The sequence below is a fragment of the Mustelus asterias genome, chromosome 3 (assembly GCF_964213995.1).
Source record: "Mustelus asterias chromosome 3, sMusAst1.hap1.1, whole genome shotgun sequence".
Taxonomy (NCBI): Eukaryota; Metazoa; Chordata; class Chondrichthyes; order Carcharhiniformes; family Triakidae; genus Mustelus; species Mustelus asterias.
Window position 1 is genome coordinate 36,125,350 of NC_135803.1, and position 21,994 is coordinate 36,147,343.

A 21,994-nucleotide genomic window follows, 5' to 3' on the forward strand; every position below is an offset into this window, starting at 1 on the left:
ACTGAACAAATTCACAGGAGTCTCCTGATGAACCTTTAACACAAAATTAAATATTCATTAAACAAAAATTAACTACATTGCCCCAGACAGAAAGGTTGGAAAGATCTTAATATCAGCACAAAAAATGATTCAAATCATATTATTCTTTTACACCAGTAATATCTTTACAGACACACATAAATTCAGGGAATTAAGCAATTTATAATTATCTTGTACTCTAACATTCAAGGTAAGCATGGGATGCATGTAAATTAACAGGTAAATTGTGGTCAGATACACTACACTCCAAAATAAAAGCAGATTCTATGGATTTCTCAACAACTCAGCCAAACATTTGTCACATTGTGAGCCAAAGAGTCTTCCTGAAACTTTTTTTTCATGAGGGTTTCCAATTTCCACTTTTGAAGAACCCGCCTTGGAATTCTCCCCAAAGGTTGCTCCCACTCTGATGGCTGCAACAATGGCCCATTTCACAGAGTTTTAAATCTCACCTTCTGAGATTCCTTTCCCCTGGATCCCTAAGTACACTCAACCTTCACCTTCTGAGTACAATTTCAGATCCTTGACCATGCCAGTCAGAACACCATTGCTCCAAAAGGCCTGCAGTAAGGAGTCACCAGCATTTGGCTATGTCCTCAAAACTTAAGGGCTTTCTCCTGAGCCCACTTTGCTCCCCACAGCGTTCTTTAACTTGGAGCATATCTCTCTTGGAATCCTTGGCTAAGGCTAGACTAAGTAATCCACTGTTTCATTTTCTACTCCCAGAGAATTCTTAGCAAGAGCGAAAGCCATTTGTGAGTCTCAAACTGGTGTAATAGACTTCACTGCAAATCATGTTCCTACGCCCACCGCCTCCAGTACTCGTTCCTTTCCGTATTTATAAATCCCGCTTGAATTCGAGAATTTCTGTTATGATATGAGCTGATTTAGCAGTAGGGCAGCATGGTGGCACAGTGGTTAGCACTGCTGCCTCACAGCGCCAGGGACCCGAGTTCAATTCCTGGCTTGGGTCACTGTCTGTGCAGAGTCTGCATGTTCTCTCTGTATCTGCGTGGGTTTACTCCGGATGCTCCGGTTTTCTTCCACAGTCCGAAAGATGTGCAGGTTAAGTGCATTGGCCATGCTAAATTCTCCTTCAGTGTCCCGAACTGGCGCCAGAGTGTGGCGATAAGGGGATTTTCACAGTAACTTCACTGCAGTGTTAATGTAAGCCTACTTGTGACAATAATAAATAACTGTCATTTGAAAAGAGCTGGTGGTTTGTATAACAGCGGGAATGCTGAGGAAATCAAATTTTGGCTTTTTTCATTTTGTACGTAAACAGGGTTTTTGCTTATTTACCAAAAGCATAACTGCTGTCATTTTTGTGATGTAATTGAGTTGGAGATAGGTAACCCGCAGATTAGAATGTGGGAAGAAATTGCATCATGACGCCAGCTCTTCAGATATTTTTACGATTTTGTTCAAGTTCTATTTGGCTCTGTTTCAGTTTGTCGGAGCAAGTGGCCTTGAGGGACAATGCCTGTCACCTATTTTCGGAAGAGGAGGATTGAGGAGTAGCCATTGCTTGTTCTGTTTACAGAACACTTCTGATAATTTTCAGATTCCGAGATGTTTAGTTTGGGCTTCTGTGCAAACACAAATAGGTGCTGTAGTCCTGTTGTTGACCTGAACACTTGGTGGCGCTATTGTACAAAGGATTTTGTATTTTGTACGTACGCTATCACGGCAGGTTGATTTTTGACAGCCTGCTGCACATCAACAGTGCCAAATAAAGATGGGTCACGGCAAAAATTATGGCATGTTGTAATCGGCGATTAATCTCTGTTCAGACAAAATAAAACCCCTTAATTTTGGAAATTATTTGAGTTGTGATTCATATCTTGATAGCTTGAAACAAGTTTAATCTTTCTCGTTGTTTTTCTGTTGCCACTTCGCCCACTTCCCTCCACATTTTCAAAGGGGGCCAGCTCCTCTTGCATTGACTGCAATCTTCATTTAAGTTGTGTTTGAAAGAGAACAAGTATTCTTTTACAGTTATGAGGGAAGCAATGGCCTAGTGGTATTATCGCTAGACTATTAATCCAGAAACTCGGCTAATGTTCTGAGGACGCAGGTTCGAAAATCTGGAATTAAGAATCTACTAATGACCATGAAACCATTGTCAATTGTCGGGAAAACCCATCTGGTTCGCTAATGTCCTTTAGGTTAGGGAATCTGCCGTCCTTATCTGGTCTGGCCTACATGTGATTCTAGAGCCACAGCAAAGTGGTTGACTCTCAACTGCCTTCTGAACAAGGGCAACTAGGGATGGACAATAAATACTGGCCAGCCAGCGAGGCCCATGTCCCATGAATGAGTTTAAGAAAAAGTTATCCTGTGCTGCTGGAATTGTCAGTAAAGAATAGAGTCTTTAAGCTTGGCTTTTTCCTCTGTTTTTCCCATTTATGCATCTGAGTTTGAAATGTTAACTACTTATCTAAAATGTTGGTGACTGGATCGTTTCACAACACACCCTGCCATTGCTATCATCTTTGATATTTCGTTGAAAATTGTAGCGTCTTTCTGATGACTTTGTTTATAACTTGAAGTCAAATTCACAGATACAAAGAACATGGAGGAAGGATTTTAGTTCTCTGCAATGAACATTCTTCAAATTCTCTCCTAATTCAATGCTATCTCAAGTTTCCTCTACTCACTAATTAAACAGTTCAATTAAATCCTATATGGTGTCGAATTCAAAATACAGTCATTACACATTAAACACAATAATACTTAATATCATTTGAGCATGTGAAACTACAAAATTTCAAATACAAGTATTGCATTTAATTATAAAATCCTGGTTTTGGAATTAAAAAGTTCTCCAGTTATTAATCGCTCGCGCAGTAAATGTAGTCTATTCAAAGTGAGAATAGATGACAGTCAGAATTCACAGCTAAAGTAGGACATTGCTCAAGTCTAATCCATTTGTGTGAAAATATTTTTGTTTAAAACGGAAGCAAAAGTTGGCAAATAAAACTGTAACTCACCAATGGGAAATGTTTAAACAGTTGATGGAAAAAGTACAGATCACATACATATGCCAGAAAAGAGGGGGGGGAAAAAAAAGGAATGTGCTGAAGGATCTGTGAGATCATTAAATCAGAGGGCGGTGTAAAATTAAGCGAGGATTAATGTTGAACAAGTTGCTCAAACAAAAGGTAGATGAATAGCTACGACCTAATGGTTTACATCTGGAGGTCACGAGAGAAGGTGGAAAGAACGCGTTTCAGGCCTTGCTGTAATTTTCTATGTTATGACAGAAACCTGGCGGATGCCACTATGAAACAAAGGCAGGGGTACATCAGAAAATTACAGGCCCTTTAGTCTTTCTCTAGTTGTTAGCATGCTGGGGGAAATATGAGTCAATTGGGATTAATTAGCATGGATTTCTAAAAGGTAGGCCATGTTTAAAGTTTATTAGTGTCACAAGTAGGCTTACATTAGCACTGCGATGAAGTTACTGTGAAAATCCCCTTGTCGCCATACTCTGGCACCTGTTCGAGTACATGGAGGGAGAATTTAGCATGGCCAATGCACTTAACCAGCACATCTTTCAGACTATGGGAGGAAACCCACGCAGACACAGGGAGGATGTTCAGACTCTACACAGACAGTGAGCCAAGATGGGAATCGAACCCGGGTCCCTGGCGCTGTGAGGCAGCAGCGCTTGCCACTGTGCCACCATGCCACCTCTACGTTTGACCATTCACAGAATTGTTAGGGTGCTGAAGGAGGCCATTTGGCACATCATGTCTCTTACAGAAAACTGAGGGGATGGGTAAAATCATTTCTTAAAGGATTTGATTTATCATTGTCACGTGTATTAGTATAAAGTGAAAAGTATTGTTTCTTGCGTGCTATGCAGACAAAACATACCGTACATAGAGAAGGAAATGAGAGAGTGCAGAATGTAGTGTTACAGTCATAGCTAGGGTGTAGAGAAAGATCAACTTAATGCAAGGTAAGTCCATTCAAAAGTCTGACAGCAGCAGGGAAGAAGCTGTTCTTGAGTCAGTTGGTACGTGACCTCAGACTTTTGTATCTTTTGTATCACCGATGAAGGTGGAAGAGAGAATGTCCAGGGTGGTTGGGGTCCTTAATTATGCTGGCTGGAAAAACGGTTGATATGTTGACAGTTTGTACTAATTTCCAAAATAAACTTCCTAAGACGCCTTATAAGAGATAATGATATCCTGGAATGAAAGGGAATCAAACCGCATGGATTGAGAGCTGGTTGGTGGATAGAAAACAAAGCAAAAGTTACTTGATGTGGAAAAATATTATGAGTAGTCTTTCATTAAGGTCTAGAATTAATGAAACAATATTGAAATTTATTTTTGGGGTTATTGTCAAATTGTGGCAATGATTGTAAAAGTCTGCAGGATGACGTAATTAAGTCAGTGAGATGGACACTTGGGTGATAAATACAGTTTGAATGCATTTGCCTTGCAGCAAGACAGCCACATTCTGGGCCTAATGTGCCACAAAAATACATTTAAAAAAGAAAAGTTATTTGTGTCACAAGTAGGCTTACGTTAACACTGCAATGAAGTTACTGTGAAAATCCCCTAGTCGCCACACTGCGGCACCTGTTCAGGTTGTCGGAGGGAGAATTTAGCGTGACCAGTGCACCTAACCAGCACATCTTTTGGACTTGTAGGAGGAAACTAGAGCATCCGGAGGAAACCCACGCAGATGCAGGGAGAATGTGCCAACTCCACACAGTCAGTCACCCAAGCCAGGAATCAAACCCGGGTCCCTGGCACTTTGAGGCAACAGTGCTAGCCACTATGCCACCGTGGCTGCCCAGACCCACTGTTGGAGCACTCCATGTTTCTCTAGGTCTCCTGAGGTGTTGAGACCCACTTGATTAGATCGTTGTTCCCTGCCAATTCAGGAAGCTGCTGTGATATAGGTTTTAGCAATTACTACTGTTACTGACCACAGTTAGACTGAGCACTCGACCTACCCACAGAAGCCCGTGATTCCCTGATTGCTGACATGTGTAGACAACTTTTCGAAGAGCCAGTCCCAGTGAGTTTGCCACATTGTGTTGATTTCTGTGGCCTGGAAATCCCTGGGCTCTGCTCTGCCAGCACAAGTCACGCAGATTTATTTGCCTTTTCCCAAAGCCAGAGAGTTCACCCCAATCCCAGAGCCAAGGCAGAGATCTCAGCCCTAACTGATCTCCTTAGAAAGTGGAACGGAGTCCTATTGAGGGCCCAAATGGACTCATCCATGGGCATGTTGTATCTAATGAGTTGGATCTGAGCTATGTATCATTTCTTGGCTCTACCTGTAATACATTTAAAATGGCAGTTGATTTGTCATCCAGAATTTGTAATCTTTGCACGCTCTCCTTATCTTAAAAAAAAGTCAATTTCACACTTTATAAATTCATTTTCAAGATGCTGATGTTGCTGGTGCGGGTAACATGTATTGTCCATCCCTAAATTTTAGCCAGGTCAATAAAGTGTCTCAACACCAGCAACCTTTTTTTTTTTACACAATTTTCCTGATGCATTTTGGAGCCTGCTGTGAATCTGCTTTTCAAGACTGAAATCATTTCTGTTGGCATTGGGGGGGATAGATATTAAACGGGATCAGAATGATGCAAGTTCTCAGCAGGTCAGACAGCATCTGTGGAAAGCAACAGAGTTCCCGGTTCAGACTCCGATTCTTCTCAATTCTGATGTAAGGTCATCACGACCTGAAATGTTGACCATGTTTCCCTCTGTCGTTACCTCCGAACCTGCTGAGAATTTCTAGCATCTGTTGGATTTCCAGCACCTGCAGTATTTTGCCTTTGTGCTGATATTAAATAGAACCATAGCATCCCCACAGTAGAGCAGGAGGCCATTCGGCCCATCAACTCTGCACCAACTCTCCAAAAGAGCATCCCATCCAGGCCCTATCCCATCTCCGTAACCCCACGCATTTACCCTGACTAAATCACCTAACCCACACATCTTTGGACACTGAAGGGCAATTTAGCATGGGCAATTTAGCATGGCCAATCGACCCGACCCACACATCATTGGACTGTGGGAGGAAACTGGAGCACCCAGAGGAAACCCACGCAGACATGGGGAGAATGTGCAAACTCCACACAGTGACCCAAGGTGGGAATCGAACCCAGGTCCCTGGTGCTATGTGACAGCAGTGCTAACCGCTGCGCCACAGTGCCGCCCAGTTGTTTTTTAAAAATCCACTTTTATTCAATGGGAATGCAACTCCATATAAATCAGGATGATTGGTGAATTGAAATCTTTTACGGCATATCCCAAGGAACATTTATCATTTAAAACAGGCTCACAAATCTCTTCGATTCCTCACCTGAAACCTGTGGCAGCCCAGAGACATTTGTGTGTTGGAATGTCTGGATTCAGGGGATAGTGATTTTTAACTATCCGGAATTTGTTTTATTTTTAAGTAGTTTCAGGAGGGATAAAATTGAACCACCGCATCAAAATGATGAAGAATCACATCAAAATGTTTTCCTTCTATTAGTTATTTATCAACCTGCTTGTGTGTTTCCATTATTTTCTGCTGTAAGCAATATTACAGGAAGAATGCTTAATGTCTGTGTCACAATCCGATATTGGTAGACATTAACTGACAAATGGGGTTCGATTACACTTTATTGTCCCACTCTACAACTAATCTCTTTTGATTCATTGGATAGCCTCTGATTTCAGTGGAAAGAACAAATGTTTCTTGTGAAACATGGATAAACTAACCCAAAGGCAGGAGTGTTTATTGCGAGCTTATAATGCTGATGATTAGTAAGCATGAGTTGACTTCCACCCCAATCCTGACATCTAAATTTTGTTGTGAAAGTGCTGAGTTTAAACAGCCCCCATTTTGGCCGATGCAAGGATCTTGACCCACAGTGTGGGAGTAACGAATTGATGGGGTAGATTTAACTGTCATGACCTGATTTTTAAAAAAAATCCCCATCTCTTTAAACTTAAAAGAAACAGACTGCAGTCGTCACTGAGAGTTTTAAAAAATCTCTCTGCTGGTTTGCTTTGTTTCTAACCTGCAACAGTTAACCAAAGTAGTATCTGTTCATGCAGTTTCTGTAGAGTTCATTGTTGGCGTTTGTGGATTGGTGGATTGAGGGCATGAGTTGGCCCTCATACAGAGGGTATGAAGGGTTATGGGGTGTGGGTAAGGGAATTTGAGGTGTGAGGATGAAAATGCCTCGCAGCTTCTGAAACAACTGGGATGGAACAGAAATGGACCACCTAACCAACTCACCTTGGCAATTTCCTGTCCCCAAGTGTGGTCACTTACACTCGCTTCTAGAGTCAGTGGGGCCCGACTCCATCCTGGGGCACCCACTCCCCCAGAGCAAAAAGCGTGTATCTGGATATTCTCTTACCAAGGTGGGTCTGCAAGTCAGGAAATTTCCCAACTTGAGCTGTCTGTCTCGGTAGCAAAGTTCTGGCCCTATTTATCTATTTCTGAACCCCAGAATTGGGGTGGTTGGTGCTCTCGGTGGGTAAATGTTTAGTGGGCTCACATGACATTCATTGCTCTGCTATTTTCGCAGAAGTGTTTGCCTATTAAAGATAAATGTCTGCATTTAAATGGCAGACAAGATGGTGCTATATGAGTGTATTCTGCCTTCATGCGCCAATATTGGCAGTAGTCATTTTTAAGCTCTGATTTCTCTTGAGCCTGTTCAGGGCTGGACTCTGTTGCAATTATCAAAATATACCTCCAATGTGGTTCTTCTTCCCCCTAAACATGCTCATTTCCTTCTACTGAGCACAAAAGTATGAAACATTTAAATAAAAGCTGAATGAAATGGGTTAATGTTCTCCATAAAATATTGGACCCTGGAATGTCAAACAAGCCAGATTTAAGTATGAACCTGATTTTTTTTCTGTTTCTCTTTTTAGTTTCGTCTCTTTAATTTTGTGTCAAAATCCTTCAGTTGTATGAATTTCCAGTGCTCAGCATAATATTAAATATCGGATAGACATCAACACATTTTTACAGGATTACACTAGTAGTTTCAGGAAATAAAGTTTAAGTATTGGCTTGATATTTCAATACAGATTCAGATAATGAAGGCCAAGCAAAAATAAATCAACCTATTTCCACTAACCTGAAATTTAATACTAAAAAGGTGAAAAAAATGTTTATTAAATTGTGAAGGGGTTGAGAACTGGTAAATGTTTCTGAGCTGTGGAGATCATTCCCAGACTTTTATCTCCAGGAAGGTTCACTTTTGGAATACTCTGCATTGCAGGGATAATGATCAATTTTGCGCTGTAAGTCACCAGCTGCACTTCAGTTTGCAAAGCACTATTGCACATATTTAATAACTTTAAAAATGCATTTTTGATACCCAGTAATCTACATTTCACAGCTCAATCATCAGAAATAATAGCCTTTCAAAAGGGAATGAAGCAATCCGAGTATGTAGCCACGTCAATTTGTAAAAGTTCTGCTGTGAAGATGAAATGCCTCTTTACACTTTGCAATTGTCATCTTTTAACTTTTGTAGTTATTAAAACATGTTACATTAATACATAAAGCCACTAGAGTAGTGCTTTAATGAATGTTAAGATTTGCAGGTACAAGGCTATTAATCATCAACTGTATACTGTACCATTCCACTTGCTGGTATGTGGAAAAATTGCATATTTATTTTGCTGTAATACTTAGAAGTTCTGGTATACTTGATACTAAATTCCAAAATAGTTGTACAGTAAATACATTTACAGTATATAATACATATTACATATGTTAGGGCACTATAGTCTTCTGGTTGCTACTTTCACTTTCTTCTAATAATTTGTTCTTATATTTAGTTTTGCAGGCAGTTTAGTCAACTCTGAATTCAAGAAATAGTCTTAAACTATGCTTTCTGATAAGCCTTGCATAAATTATTGAAGCATAGACACATTTAAGGCAAAAGTGGGTAATCAGCGTGAAAGAGAAAGGAATGGGAGACTATGCTTGTGGGGTTAAGTAAGTTACATTGAAGGAAACGTGTGGAGCATAAACAGAGACTAACTTGGCTAACTGGTTTGTTTCCACACTGTTCGTTCTATGTGATGCTATTATTAAGTGTATTCCTTAGCCTATAATGCTCTTTTAAACCTGTTAGAAAGATTCCACATTGCAATCATTAAAATAAAACTGAAGGATGCAAAAGGCTGGCTTACAGGATGATTCATAGGGAGCTGAATGTTATGCCCTTCAGTTCACTGAACTGTGTTTGAAGTCAAGGGTTTACAATCTATTATATTTTTATTGATTGTGCATGTTATTCTTCACATTCCCCAAGGTACTCAACCACATAAAACTAGAAATCAAAACGTATGATTAGCTAAATGTTTAATTTATAATGAATTTGGATCCTATCAATGTAAAATAAGGGAAAATATTTTTTGATAAATTGCCCCCAAATTAATCAAATTAAAGCTTTGAAGTCAGTGGTATGTATGCCAGAGTTTCGTTTACTGGTAATCAAGACTGACCATTCTGTTAAAAGGACACTTACCACTGCGATGGACGAGCTTGAATCTTTTCTGCCAAGTTTAGTGTGTATGTATCACAAGTATAGCAACTTCATGTTATTCCATGTGCTTCTGTCACAGTATGTCATTGAGATACCATCTTCATGCAGTTTCTGGAGGAACATTTTGGGGTTGCAACTTCCAATTATGGATTTAACTACTCATGTTTGTCTCTGGAGGTTGCTATCCAATTCACACATTGCTATCATAGAAACACACAAAATAGGAGCAGGAGTAGCCCTTTGAGCCTGCTCTGCCATTCAACATGGTCATGGCTGATCCTCTGTCTTGATACCATACTCCAGCATTCTCCTCGTACCTTTTGACCCGAATGAGCACTGTTAGCCTCAGCACTAACTTTGACGCAAATTCCAGCCCAGTTGACTGTTGTATGCTGATTTCAGAAGACTGTGATTCCAATATTCCAATGATATTTCCTTAAAGTATTGCTTTCCTTCATCCACATTTGTTATTTATGTCTTAGCGGGGGAATGTTTCATTGCCACAAAATATTGAACTGGACCATGTCTGTCTTGTAGCTAAACAAGTAATGAGTAAGTGAAAGAAGCCAGTGAGTATGCAGGTACTCTCTGTATAACGGTAAAGTGTTACAAGATAATTTGGCCGGTTAGATTTATTTTTCTTATTGCTTAATTTTAAAAATATAATTAAACTTTTGTGCCATTGTCTGTTGGTCTGTGCTGCTTTAGGTGAATGTATGGGACACAGAATGCATTCCACTAATTCTGGTTTTGCTGTTTGAAGGTTTGTTTGCTAAGGGAGGCTCTTTATTCTCCATGTAAAAATAGAATTGAATTATAAAATCATAGAATAGAAGCAGGCCATTCGGCCCATTGAATCTGCACTGATTCGCTAACAGATCATCCCACCCAGACCCTAAACCTGTAACCCTTTGTATTTACCCTGCTAATCCTCCTAATCTATACATCCTGGGACACTAATGGGCAATTCAGCTTGGCAAATCCACCTAATCTGCACAATTTTGGACTGTTGGAGGAAACTGGAGCTCTGGAGGAAACCCATGTGCAAACACAACATGGACAGTGACCCAAGGCTGGAATTGAACCCGGGTCCCTGGCGGTGTGAGGCAGCAGTGCTAACCTCTGAGCCACCGTGCTGCCCCAAAAATGTTTATATTGCCTGACCCATGCCTTTATAATTGTATGGAGAAGAGATTTCTATAGCAATTGGCATTGTCTTAAGGCTAATGATCAAGACTGATCTTGGCAGTAAGCAGAGCTCATGCAAGGGTGTGGGTTCCCACAAATGCATTTGACCTCTGGAGGGAGCAGTGCCACCTTCCTCGCATTGATCACTTGTTGCCAACAAGAGGGCAAACCAACAATGTAAACACAACATTATTAACAAGATGGAGTGCTGCAAGACACTAAGTAAAGTTTGCAAATTGCTAATCCTCACAGTACATTCAATGGAATGAACATTTTTTGAATTAATTTAAAGTTTATTATTACTCAGGCATTGCTGTTCCATTTCCGTGTAAATGGGAAGGTGGGCTCTTTGTAACCATCTGTGTGCTCTCCTTGACAGATTATATTCCATGATGTGGATGCCCTGACTCAGAAGTTGTTCCCTGTTGTTGAAGGAATGCAGAAACATTTCAGTTCTGGATCTGGTGCCTACTACAGTGATTCCATTTTCTTCTTGTCAGTTGCCATGCACAGAATCATGCCCACAGGTAAGCTGTGTGTGTTTGTATAGTCGGTGTGCTGGGGGAATTTGGAACATTGCAATGCTTGGCGTGTTTTCTCTGTCAAACAATATATGCACAAATTCCCTAGCCTATAATTTGAATGTGGTCACTAAATAGTCTAACCGGTTTCTCTCTGTTACTATTTTGAAAATTCCAAATTCACCGAGTGGCCGCCTGAAAGTGGCTGTGTTTTGGCGTTAAACTTTGCTCTATGATTCCCAGGTTGCAAGTTTGTTAGCTCGAGTGAGGCCAAACTAGTTGAAGAGATATTCTTTAATTTTGGTAGGCTACTAGGTGTCCAATATTTGTGAACAGATGATAGGTTGTAATTGAGGGCTATGTTGTCATTGAATCATCGGTCCATATAGCACAGAAAGAAGCCATTTGGCCCCATCGAGTTTGTGCTGTTCCTTTGAAAGAGCTACCTGATTGGACCCACTTCCCCTGCTCTTTGGCTATGGGCCCTGCAGATTTCCCGGCAGATTTCTCCTTTTTGAGCATCAGTTGAATTCACATTTATTGTTGAATTTGCTTTCACTAACCTTTCTGGTGTTGTATTCCCAAGTCTAAAATAAATGCAGCATTTAACAGAAAAATCAAGATTTCCCCCTAGATTTATTCTTTTAAAATCTGTGACCTACGCTTATTGACTCTCCTGCCAGTGGGAACAGCTTCCCTCTATCTATGTTGTCAAAATCACTCCTAATTTTGAACAGCTCAAATAAATCTCCTCTTGGCCATCTTTGCTGTAAGGAGAACAGTCATTTTTTCTAGTCTTTCCACGTAACTGAAGTCTGTCATTCTTGTTCTAATTTTTTACCCTCTCCGAAGCGTTGTATTTTCTATAGGGTGATGCCCAGAGCTAGACACAATATGCTAGCTAAAGCTAATGGTTCAACATAACATCTTTGCTTTTAAGCAGTATGATCTTATTTATAAAGCCAAGACCTGTATTTTCTTTGAACAGACTTATTAAAAAATGTAGCTGCATGAGCTTATATGAATTTATTTGCACTCTTCGCTTATTCCCTTTCCAATTAAGTATCCAACACGTTTGATCAGAAATAAACTCTTGAGTATTCATATGTTAATTATATTCACAATTTCTCTTCACTTAACAGTAGAGATTTGCATTGTTGCTTTCTGTGGGTTGGGGAGGGGGGTCACTAAATTCTCTCTTAAAAGATTAAAAGATCTGAGGACCAAAGGCTGTGTGCGCAAATTGCATTGCACAGTGTGGCAAGGTCTTGGGTTCAGGGTCTTGTCTGTGAGGAATGAGCTAATCTCAGCCAGACAGCAATGAGAGACTCTGCTATCTGCATTCCTCCCTTAGTCAAGGTTTACATTGTTGGTGCTTATCCTGTGTTGCTCAATGTGATGGTCTTTGAATGCAGTGTGAGGAGAGGAGTGGATACCCTCCTCTCAAACAGCCTAAGAACCTATTGTCTTCATTGTCCATGCTGACTCTTGCTTCAGTAAATGCATCAAGGGCGGCACGGTAGCACAGTGGTTAGCACTGCTGCTTCACAGCTCCAGGGTCCCGGGTTCGATTCCCGGCTCGGGTCACTGTCTGTGTGGAGTTTGCACATTCTCCTTGTGTCTGCGTGGGTTTCCTCTGGGTGCTCCGGTTTCCTCCCACAGTCCAAAGATGTGCGGATTAGGTTGATTGGCCAGATTAAAAATTGCCCCTTAAGAGTCCTGAGATGCGTAGATTAGCGGGTAAAATATGTGGGGGTAGGGCCTGGGTGGGATTGTGGTCGGTGCAGACTCGATGGGCCAAATGGTCTCCTTCTGCACTGTAGGGTTTCTATGTCTTTCTATCAAGACTGAAGAAGGATGCGGTGGGGGAAAGTAAATTTATGAAGGAATTAAAGAATTGCACTGATTGGAATTCTGAAAATTTGTACTGACCTGGATGATGTGCCACTGGCTTTTTGCATGCTTGTATTATTGGGACCCAAGGAGTGAAACTGACACCATGTCCACTATAAGACTCCAGGATCACTCTGTTTTCTTCCTATCTGATGTATTGAAGAGTAAGGAAGAGTATCTCTGGTGGCAGTTTTGTAGAAAGATTACTGTAATTGCCTGAGTACATTCAATTGCAATTGTTTCCCACCCATCTGCACAATAAATAAAACATTCTGTAATTGTGATAGATTACTCCTGTTATAAAGAAACCAATTAATTGTTTGTTATCTGAGAAGGTATGTCTGTTCTCATCTGCTGTTTTCCCGGGTTGGCTGTAGATGGTATCCCTCTAGATGTTTATAAAATCAATTATCTCGGTGAGATTTATGGTGCCTGGTTTAGGATATTTCAGTAAGTTTGCCATGGCTGCATCAGTCACTTTTAGATTCAGCGACTACAGATTCTCTCTTTTTTCTTTAGGTTTCAAAACCTGTATTTTAAAAATTGCTTTAATCTTTGCTTTGTTTAAAAAGTTCTTCCCTTTTTTTTGAAGTCTTGATGTTGGAATTACCCAGTAGAAAAACAGTTGTTTCGTCCATTGTTTGAAGTACTGATTGACAATGCTCATTGTTAAAATCCATTTTGATGATGTTTGAAAAGTTCAGATGGCTGTGTTCAGGATGTTATTTGGTAGCAGTGCAGCACTTTCTGGCTGGAAGATGTGTTGTGGCATGTCCTGTCACTGTTAAAAGTAAGAATTTATCTTTGAAAGGAAGTGATCTTTCCTTTCCTGCCAAACCGCTCCCTACCCCCACCATTGCCCTTTCCAACTGCCATTACCAGCACTGCAATTGTTATAGGAAAAAAATTGCACACTGTTTTATCGAGGGACAGAAACTATGTTGAACAGATTCAACAGATGCCCCATTAACTTGACCTTTTACTCAAACTCGAAATCAAGTGTGTGCCCGCTCTCCCGCACGCACGCTCTCCCGCACGCACGCAATCTCACACATCTCCCTACAATATTGTTCAGTGTGGAGCCTCTTCGTCTCTTGGAGTGTTGTATGGAGCAGCACTGCTAGGCCACACTTTGCTATAGTTGGGAGGCTGCTTTCTCTGAGGCCATGCTGAGGAACTGATCCAACACGTTACCCTCAATGTTAATTGTTCTTGATCTGCCCAACTGTCGCAGTTTGAGAGCTCACTTGGAACAGCAGCAAAACCCAGACAGATCCTAGGGGTAATGTACCTGACCCGGAATATGTTGGCACCCAGGCCAGAAACTCCAAGATGTTTTATGAAGTTAGCCTAGACCCTAAGTTTTACATTTCATCTTGGCATTGGTAAGCATAAGATGTTTCACTCCAGGTATGATTCAAGAGACCCACTAGGAAGCTTTTATCAAACAAAATTTATTCAAGAACACAGTTAGAATATAACCCAAAAGAATTAGCATAACTTTTGCCAATTGCAAAACCTACGAAGGAGCAAGCTATCCTGGATCTGGTCCTGTGTAATGAGGTAGGCAAAATACATGATCTCCTTGTGAGGGATCCTCTTGGAATGAGTGATCACAATGTGGTTGAATTTCTAATACAGATGGAGGGTGAGAAAGAAGGGTCCCAAACCAGTGTCCTCTGCTTGAACAAGGGGGATTACAGTAGGATGAGGGCAGAGTTGGCTAATGTAGACTGGGAACACAGACTAGTTGAGGAACAGTGGAGGATTTTTAAGGAGATTTTTCTCAGTACTCAGGAAAAATATATTCCAGTGAAAAAGAAGGGATGGAAGAAAAGGGATAACCAGCCATGGATAACTAAGGAGATAAAGGAGAGTATCAAATTAAAAATCAATGCATACAGAGTAGTCAAGATTAGTGGGGAATTAGAGGATTGGGAAGGCTTTAAAAAGCAACAAAGAACTACAAAGAAAGCAATAAAGAAAGGAAAGATAGAGTATGAAAGTAAACTAGCACAAAATATAAAAACTGATAGAGTTTTTACAAATATATAAAAAGGAAAAGATTGGCTAAAGTAAATGTTGGTCCCTTAGAAGATGAGAAGGGGGATTTAATAATGGGAAACGAGGAAATGGCTGAGGCCTTAAACAAGTTTTTTGTGTCGGTCTTCACAGTGGAGGGCACAAATACCATACCAAAAATAGACGGTCATGGGACTGTAGGGGGTGAGGACCTTAAAACGATCACTATTACTAAAGAGGTAGTGCTGGGTAGGCTAATGGGACTAAAGGTAGACAAGTCCCCTGGTCCAGATGGAATGCATCCCAGGGTACTAAAAGAAACGGCAGAGGCAATAGCAAATGCATTAGTTGTAATCTATCAAAATTCACTGGACTCTGGGGAGGTGCCAGCTGATTGGAAAACAGCTAATGTAACGCCACTGTTTAAAAAAGGAGGCAGACAAAAGGCAGGTAACTACAGGCCGGTTAGCTTAACATCCGTAGCTGGGAAAATGCTGGAATCTATCATAATGGAAGAAATAGCAGGACACCTGGATAAGAATGGTTCAATCAAGCAGACGCAGCATGGATTCAGGAAGGGAAAGTCATGTTTGACTAATTTACTGGAGTTTTTTGAGGAGGTGACAAGTGCGGGTGACAGGGGGGAACCAGTGGATGTATTGTATTTGGATTTCCAGAAGGCTTTCGATAAGGTGCCTCACAAAAGGTCACTGCAAAAGACAAAGGTGCACGGAGTTGGGGGTAAAGTGTTAGCGTGGATTGAAGATTGACTATCGAACAGAAAACAGAGTAGGTATAAATGGGTGCTTTTCTGGTTGGCAATCCGTGACTAGTGGTGTGCCGCAGGGATCGGTGCTGGGGCCTCAACTATTTACCATATACATAGATGATCTGGAAGAGGGGACCATGTGTCGGGTAACAAAGTTTGTGGATGACACTAAGATGGGTGGGAAAGCAAATTGCGTGGAAGACACAGAGTCTGCAGAGAGATTTGGATAGGTTAAGTGAGTGGGCGAAGATCTGGCAGATGGAGTATAACGTTGGTAAGTGTGAGGTTATCCACTTTGGAAGGAATAATAGGAAAAGGGACTATTATTTAAACGGTGAAAAATTATAACATGCTACTGTGAGAGGGATCTGGGTGTCCTTGTGCATGAATCACAAAAACACAGTTTGCAGGTGGTCAAGAAGGCAAATGGAATATTGGCCTTTATCGCGAGAGGGATGGAGTATAGAAGCAGGGAGGTTATGCTGCAACTGTACAGGATACTGGTGAGGCCGCACCTGGAGTACTGTGTACAGTTTTGGTCCCCTTATTTAAGAAAGTATGTATTGGCTTTGGAAGGGGTGCAGAGAAGGTTCACTAGGTTGATTCTGGAGATGAGGGGGTTGGCTTATGAGGAGAGATTGAGCAGACTGGGCCTGTACTCTTTGGAGTTTAGAAGATTGAGGGGAGATCTTATAGAAACATATAAGATAATGAAGGGCTAGACAGGGTAGAAACATTGAGATTGTTTCCACTTACAATGGAAACAAGAACTAGGGGGCATAGCCTCAAAATACGGGGGAGTCACTTTAGAACAGAGTTGAGGAGGAACTTCTTCTCCCAGAGGGTAGTGAATCTTTGGAATTCTCTGCCCAATGAAGCGGTAGAGGCTACCTCATTAAATGTGTTTAAGTCACAGATAGATAGGTTTTTAGCCAATAAGGGAATTAAGGATTATGGGGAGCGGGCAGGTAAGTGGAACTGAACCCACTATCAGATCAGCCATGACCTTATTGAATGGCAGAGCAGGCTTGAGGGGCCAGATGACCTACTCCTGCTTCTATTTCTTATGTTCTTATTATGTAAACATGACACAGTATAACTCTTAAAATTAGCTATCTCTGTTGTTTCAATTTAAAGCAATACCCCATAGGCATACACCCTTCTTCAGAATTAGTTAGCATTAAAACAAGTATGCTCACGTGATATTAAATTTCCAGCTTTTAACACTTATAGACAGAAATCGAAACAGCAGTTTTCAGAGAAGGATATATTCTCAGGACAGCAAAACGGACAAGTAAAACTAGTCTCTAGCAGCTTCCAGTCTTCAGACTTCAGAGACAGGAAAGGATAAGTCTCTGGAATTGTCTGCGAAAACATAGCTGTCCCCAGTCACATCACCTGACCCGGCAATCATAAGACCATAAGACATAGGAGCAGAAGTAAGGCCATTCGGCCCATCGAGTCCACTCCACCATTCAATCATGGTTGATTTCAACTCCATTTACCCGCTCTCTCCCCATAGCCCTTAATTCCTCGAGAAATCAAGAATTTATCAATTTCTGTCTTGAAGACGCTCAACGTCTCGGCCTCCACAGCCCTCTGTGGCAATGAATTCCACAGACCTACCACTCTCTGGCTGAAGAAATTTCTCCTCATCTCTGTTCTAAAGTGACTCCCTTTTATTCTAAGGCTGTGCCCCCGCGTCCTAGTCTCCCCTGCTAATGGAAACAACTTCCCTACGTCCATCCTATCTAAGCCGTTCATTATCTTGTAAGTTTCTATTAGATCTCCCCTCAACCTCCTAAACTCCAATGAATATAATCCCACGATCCTCAGACGTTCATCGTATGTCAGGCCTACCATTCCTGGGATCATCCGTGTGAATCTCCGCTGGACCCGCTCCAGTGCCAGTATGTCCTTCCTGAGGTGTGGGGCCCAAAATTGCTCACAGTACTCCAAATGGGGCCTAACCAGTGCTTTATAAAGCCTCAGAAGTACATCCCTGCTTTTGTATTCCAAGCCTCTTGAGATAAATGACAACATTGCATTTGCTTTCTTAATTACGGACTCAACCTGCAAGTTTACCTTTAGAGAATCCTGGACTAGGACTCCCAAGTCCCTTTGCACTTTAGCATTATGAATTTTGTCACCGTTTAGAAAATAGTCCATGCCTCTATTCTTTTTTCCAAAGTGCAAGACCTCGCACTTGCCCACGTTGAATTTCATCAGCCACTTCTTGGACCACTCTCCTAAACTGTCTAAATCTTTCTGCAGCCTCCCCACCTCCTCAATACTACCTGCCCCTCCACCTATCTTTGTATCATCGGCAAACTTGGCCAGAATGCCCCCAGTCCCGTCATCTAGATCGTTAATATATAAAGAGAACAGCTGTGGCCCCAACACTGAACCCTGCGGGACACCACTTGTCACCGGTTGCCATTCTGAGAAAGAACCTTTTATCCCAACTCTCTGCCTTCTGTCTGACAGCCAATCGTCAATCCATGTTAGTACCTTGCCTCGAATACCATGGGCCCTTATTTTACTCAGCAGTCTCCCGTGAGGCACCTTGTCAAAGGCCTTTTGGAAGTCAAGATAGATAGAACATAGAACATAGAACATTACAGCGCAGAACAGGCCCTTCGGCCCACGATGTTGCACCGACCAGTTAAAAAAAAAAACTGTGACCCTCCAACCTAAACCAATTTCTTTTCGTCCATGAACCTATCTACGGATCTCTTAAACGCCCCCAAACTAGGCGCATTTACTACTGATGCTGGCAGGGCATTCCAATCCCTCACCACCCTCTGGGTAAAGAACCTACCCCTGACATCGGTTCTATAACTACCCCCCCTCAATTTAAAGCCATGCCCCCTCGTGCTGGATTTCTCCATCAGATAACATCCATTGGCTCTCCTTGGTCTAACCTATTTGTTATCTCTTCAAAGAACTCTAACAGGTTTGTCAGGCACGACCTCCCCTTACTAAATCCATGCTGACTTGTCCTAATCCGACCCTGCACTTCCAAGAATTTAGAAATCTCATCCTTAACGATGGATTCTAGAATTTTGCCAACAACTGAGGTTAGGCTAATTGGCCTATAATTTTCCATCTTTTTTCTTGTTCCCTTCTTGAACAGTGGGGTTACAACAGCGATTTTCCAATCCTCTGGGACTTTCCCTGACTCCAGTGACTTTTGAAAGATCATAACTAACGCCTCCACTATTTCTTCAGCTATCTCCTTTAGAACTCTAGGATGTAGCCCATCTGGGCCCGGAGATTTATCAATTTTCAGACCTTTTAGTTTCTTTAGCACTTTCTCCTTTGTGATGGCAACCATATTCAACTCTGCCCCCTGACTTTCCTGAATTGTTGGGATATTACTCATGTCTTCTACTGTGAAGACTGACGCAAAGTACTTATTAAGTTCCTCAGCTATTTCCTTGTCTCCCATCACTAGATTACCAGCGTCATTTTGGAGCGGCCCAATGTCTACTTTTGCCTCCCGTTTGTTTTTAATGTATTTAAAGAAACTTTTACTATCATTCCTAATGTTACTGGCTAGCCTACCTTCATATTTGATCCTCTCCTTCCTTATTTCTCTCTTTGTTATCCTCTGTTTGTTTTTATAGCCTTCCCAATCTTCTGACTTCCCACTACTCTTTGCCACATTATAGGCTCTCTCTTTTGCCTTGATGCATTCCCTGACTTCCTTTGTCAGCCATGGCTGCCTAATCCCCCCTCTGATAACCTTTCTTTTGTTTGGGATGAACCTCTGCACTGTGTCCTCAATTACTCCCAGAAACTCCTGCCATTGCTGTTCTACTGTCTTTCCCACTAGGCTCTGCTTCCAGTCGATTTTTGTCAGTTCCTCCCTCATGCGCCTGTAATTACCTTTATTTAACTGTAGAACCTTCACATCTGATTCTGCCTTCCTTCTTTCAAATTGCAGACTGAATTCTACCATATTATGATCACTGCTTCCTAAGTGTTCCCTTACTTTAAGATCTTTTATCACGTCTGGCTCATTACATAACACTAAGTCCAGAATAGCCTGTTCCCTCGTGGGCTCCATCACAAGCTGTTCCAAAAAGCCATCCTGTAAACATTCAATGAATTCCCTTTCTTTGGGTCCACTGGCAACATTATTTACCCAGTCCACCTGCATATTGAAATCCCCCATGATCACTGTGACCTTGTCTTTCTGACATGCCCTTTCTATTTCGTGGTGCATTTTGTGCCCCTGGTCCTGACCACTGTCAGGAGGCCTGTACATAACTCCCATTATGGGTTTTTTGCCTTTGTGGTTCCTCAACTCTACCCACACAGACTCCACATCGTCTGACCCTATGTCGTTTAGTACTATTGATTTAATTTCATTTCTAATTAACAAGGCAACCCCGCCCCCTCTACCCACCTCTCTGTCTTTTCGATAGGTTGTGAATCCCTGGATGTTTAACTGCCCAATCATCCCAATCAAGTTCTACTCTGCAATCCCAGGGGAACGTTAAAATAACAGAACACTGCATTAGTTCAGATTAAAAGAAACATGATGTCAATCATACTACAGTAACAATAGGAGACACCGGCTGCAGACAAAACGGCTCCGACAAATTGCCAGGTCTGCTGGAAACATCCTGCAGAGAAACATGAATAAAATATGTTTCTTAAAGGCACAGTATCATTACAGATATGCTCCGGTGCCTGTTCCAGATCGGAGACATTTAACTCGCATTGTCGAGCCCCATCTCTTTCGGACTAGGGTGCATCAGTCCTGGGTCAGGAAGACCCACCTCTCTTCCCTTGCCAGCTATCTTCTCAAGTTGTTCATACATCCTCTGTTTTCTATATGTATTTTATTTCTTTAATTATGCCTCCTTATTGTTCCTGTGAATATTCCTGCTAATATTGTCCATCCAAGTACATTACAGGTTGTTTCATTTCTTTTCCTCTTCTCCCTTCCTTGTTCTGCTCCCCCAATTTACTCCTCTGTAATATCTGTCTGTTTGAAGGCGTGTTGAAATGTCAACACCCTTAACATATATTTTTCACAAATGCTGCATGGGTTGCTGAGTAGTTCTAGGTTAATGGTGCCTTGAAGATTCAGAAGTTTATAAGTTTATTTATTAGTGTCACACGTAGGCTAACATTAACACTGCAATGAAGTTACTGTAAAAATCCCCTAGTCGCCACACTCTGGCGCCTGTTTGTGTACACTGAGGGAGAATTGAGCATGGCCAATGCACCTAACCAGCACGTCTTTCGGACTGTGGGAGGAAACCGGAGCACCCGAAGGAAACCCACACAGACACGGGGAGAACGTGCAGACTCCGCACAGACAGTGACCCAAGCCGGGAATCGAACCCGGGTCCCTGGCGCTGTGAGGCAGCAGTGTTAACCACTCTGCACCCCTGTAGCTCATGTGATTTTAGAGGAAATGGGCAGACTTGGTGGAAAATGGCAACGGTGATCTGTGTTTATAGCCAGGTTTGTAGGTGAGGCCATTTTATAGCATAACGCTTTTTAAGCAAATACACAAAATTGCGGTGAACAGAATTTGCGCTTTAAATTCCTCCTGTCTTTTTCACTGGTTTGACCAATTTCGAATGAATTGTGCTGAACTTTACCCAAGCAGAAACCCCCTTTTCATTTTTTAAAATACTAAGGCATTCACTTGTGCTGTACTGCACAGTAACACCATGCCTCTGCACTGCACTATCTCAACTCACTTTCAAAATATTTACAGTCTAACACTGAAGAACGATTGTAGTACTAACATCGAGGAGAACTATTTTAAATTTACAATAAAATGTTTAGATAATGTCTAGGTATTAAGAAACAATCTTTTTCAAGATTTTATTTTTAATATTGGAGAGGTTACAGTCAAAGACATCTGTAACCGTGGATAGAGTTTTAAGGATGGTGAGCGACTGGCGTTTGCCATCCTGAGAGTCAGCGTCTAACGCCAGTTTGGAGTGCCCCAACTGAGGCGGGTCTCCAGAGTGAGGTCCCCCAGGT

The 21,994-nt window shown here is 41.6% G+C and overlaps 1 protein-coding gene across 2 annotated transcripts in view; it reads left to right on the forward strand.

Annotated features, from left to right (window-relative positions):
• xxylt1 (xyloside xylosyltransferase 1) overlaps positions 1-21,994 on the forward strand; it is a 123,516-nt gene that overhangs the window by 17,882 nt on the left and 83,640 nt on the right. Inside the window, exons 1-2 of one of the 2 annotated variants that reach the window (XM_078202168.1) lie at positions 3,298-3,441; positions 11,154-11,301. In XM_078202168.1, coding sequence (XP_078058294.1) covers positions 11,211-11,301 — 91 coding nt within the window. In that variant the 5' untranslated portion in view covers positions 3,298-3,441; positions 11,154-11,210. Of the gene's footprint in view, positions 1-3,297; positions 3,442-11,153; positions 11,302-21,994 lie in introns of those variants that run through there. The other variant, XM_078202160.1, reaches the window with a different exon arrangement.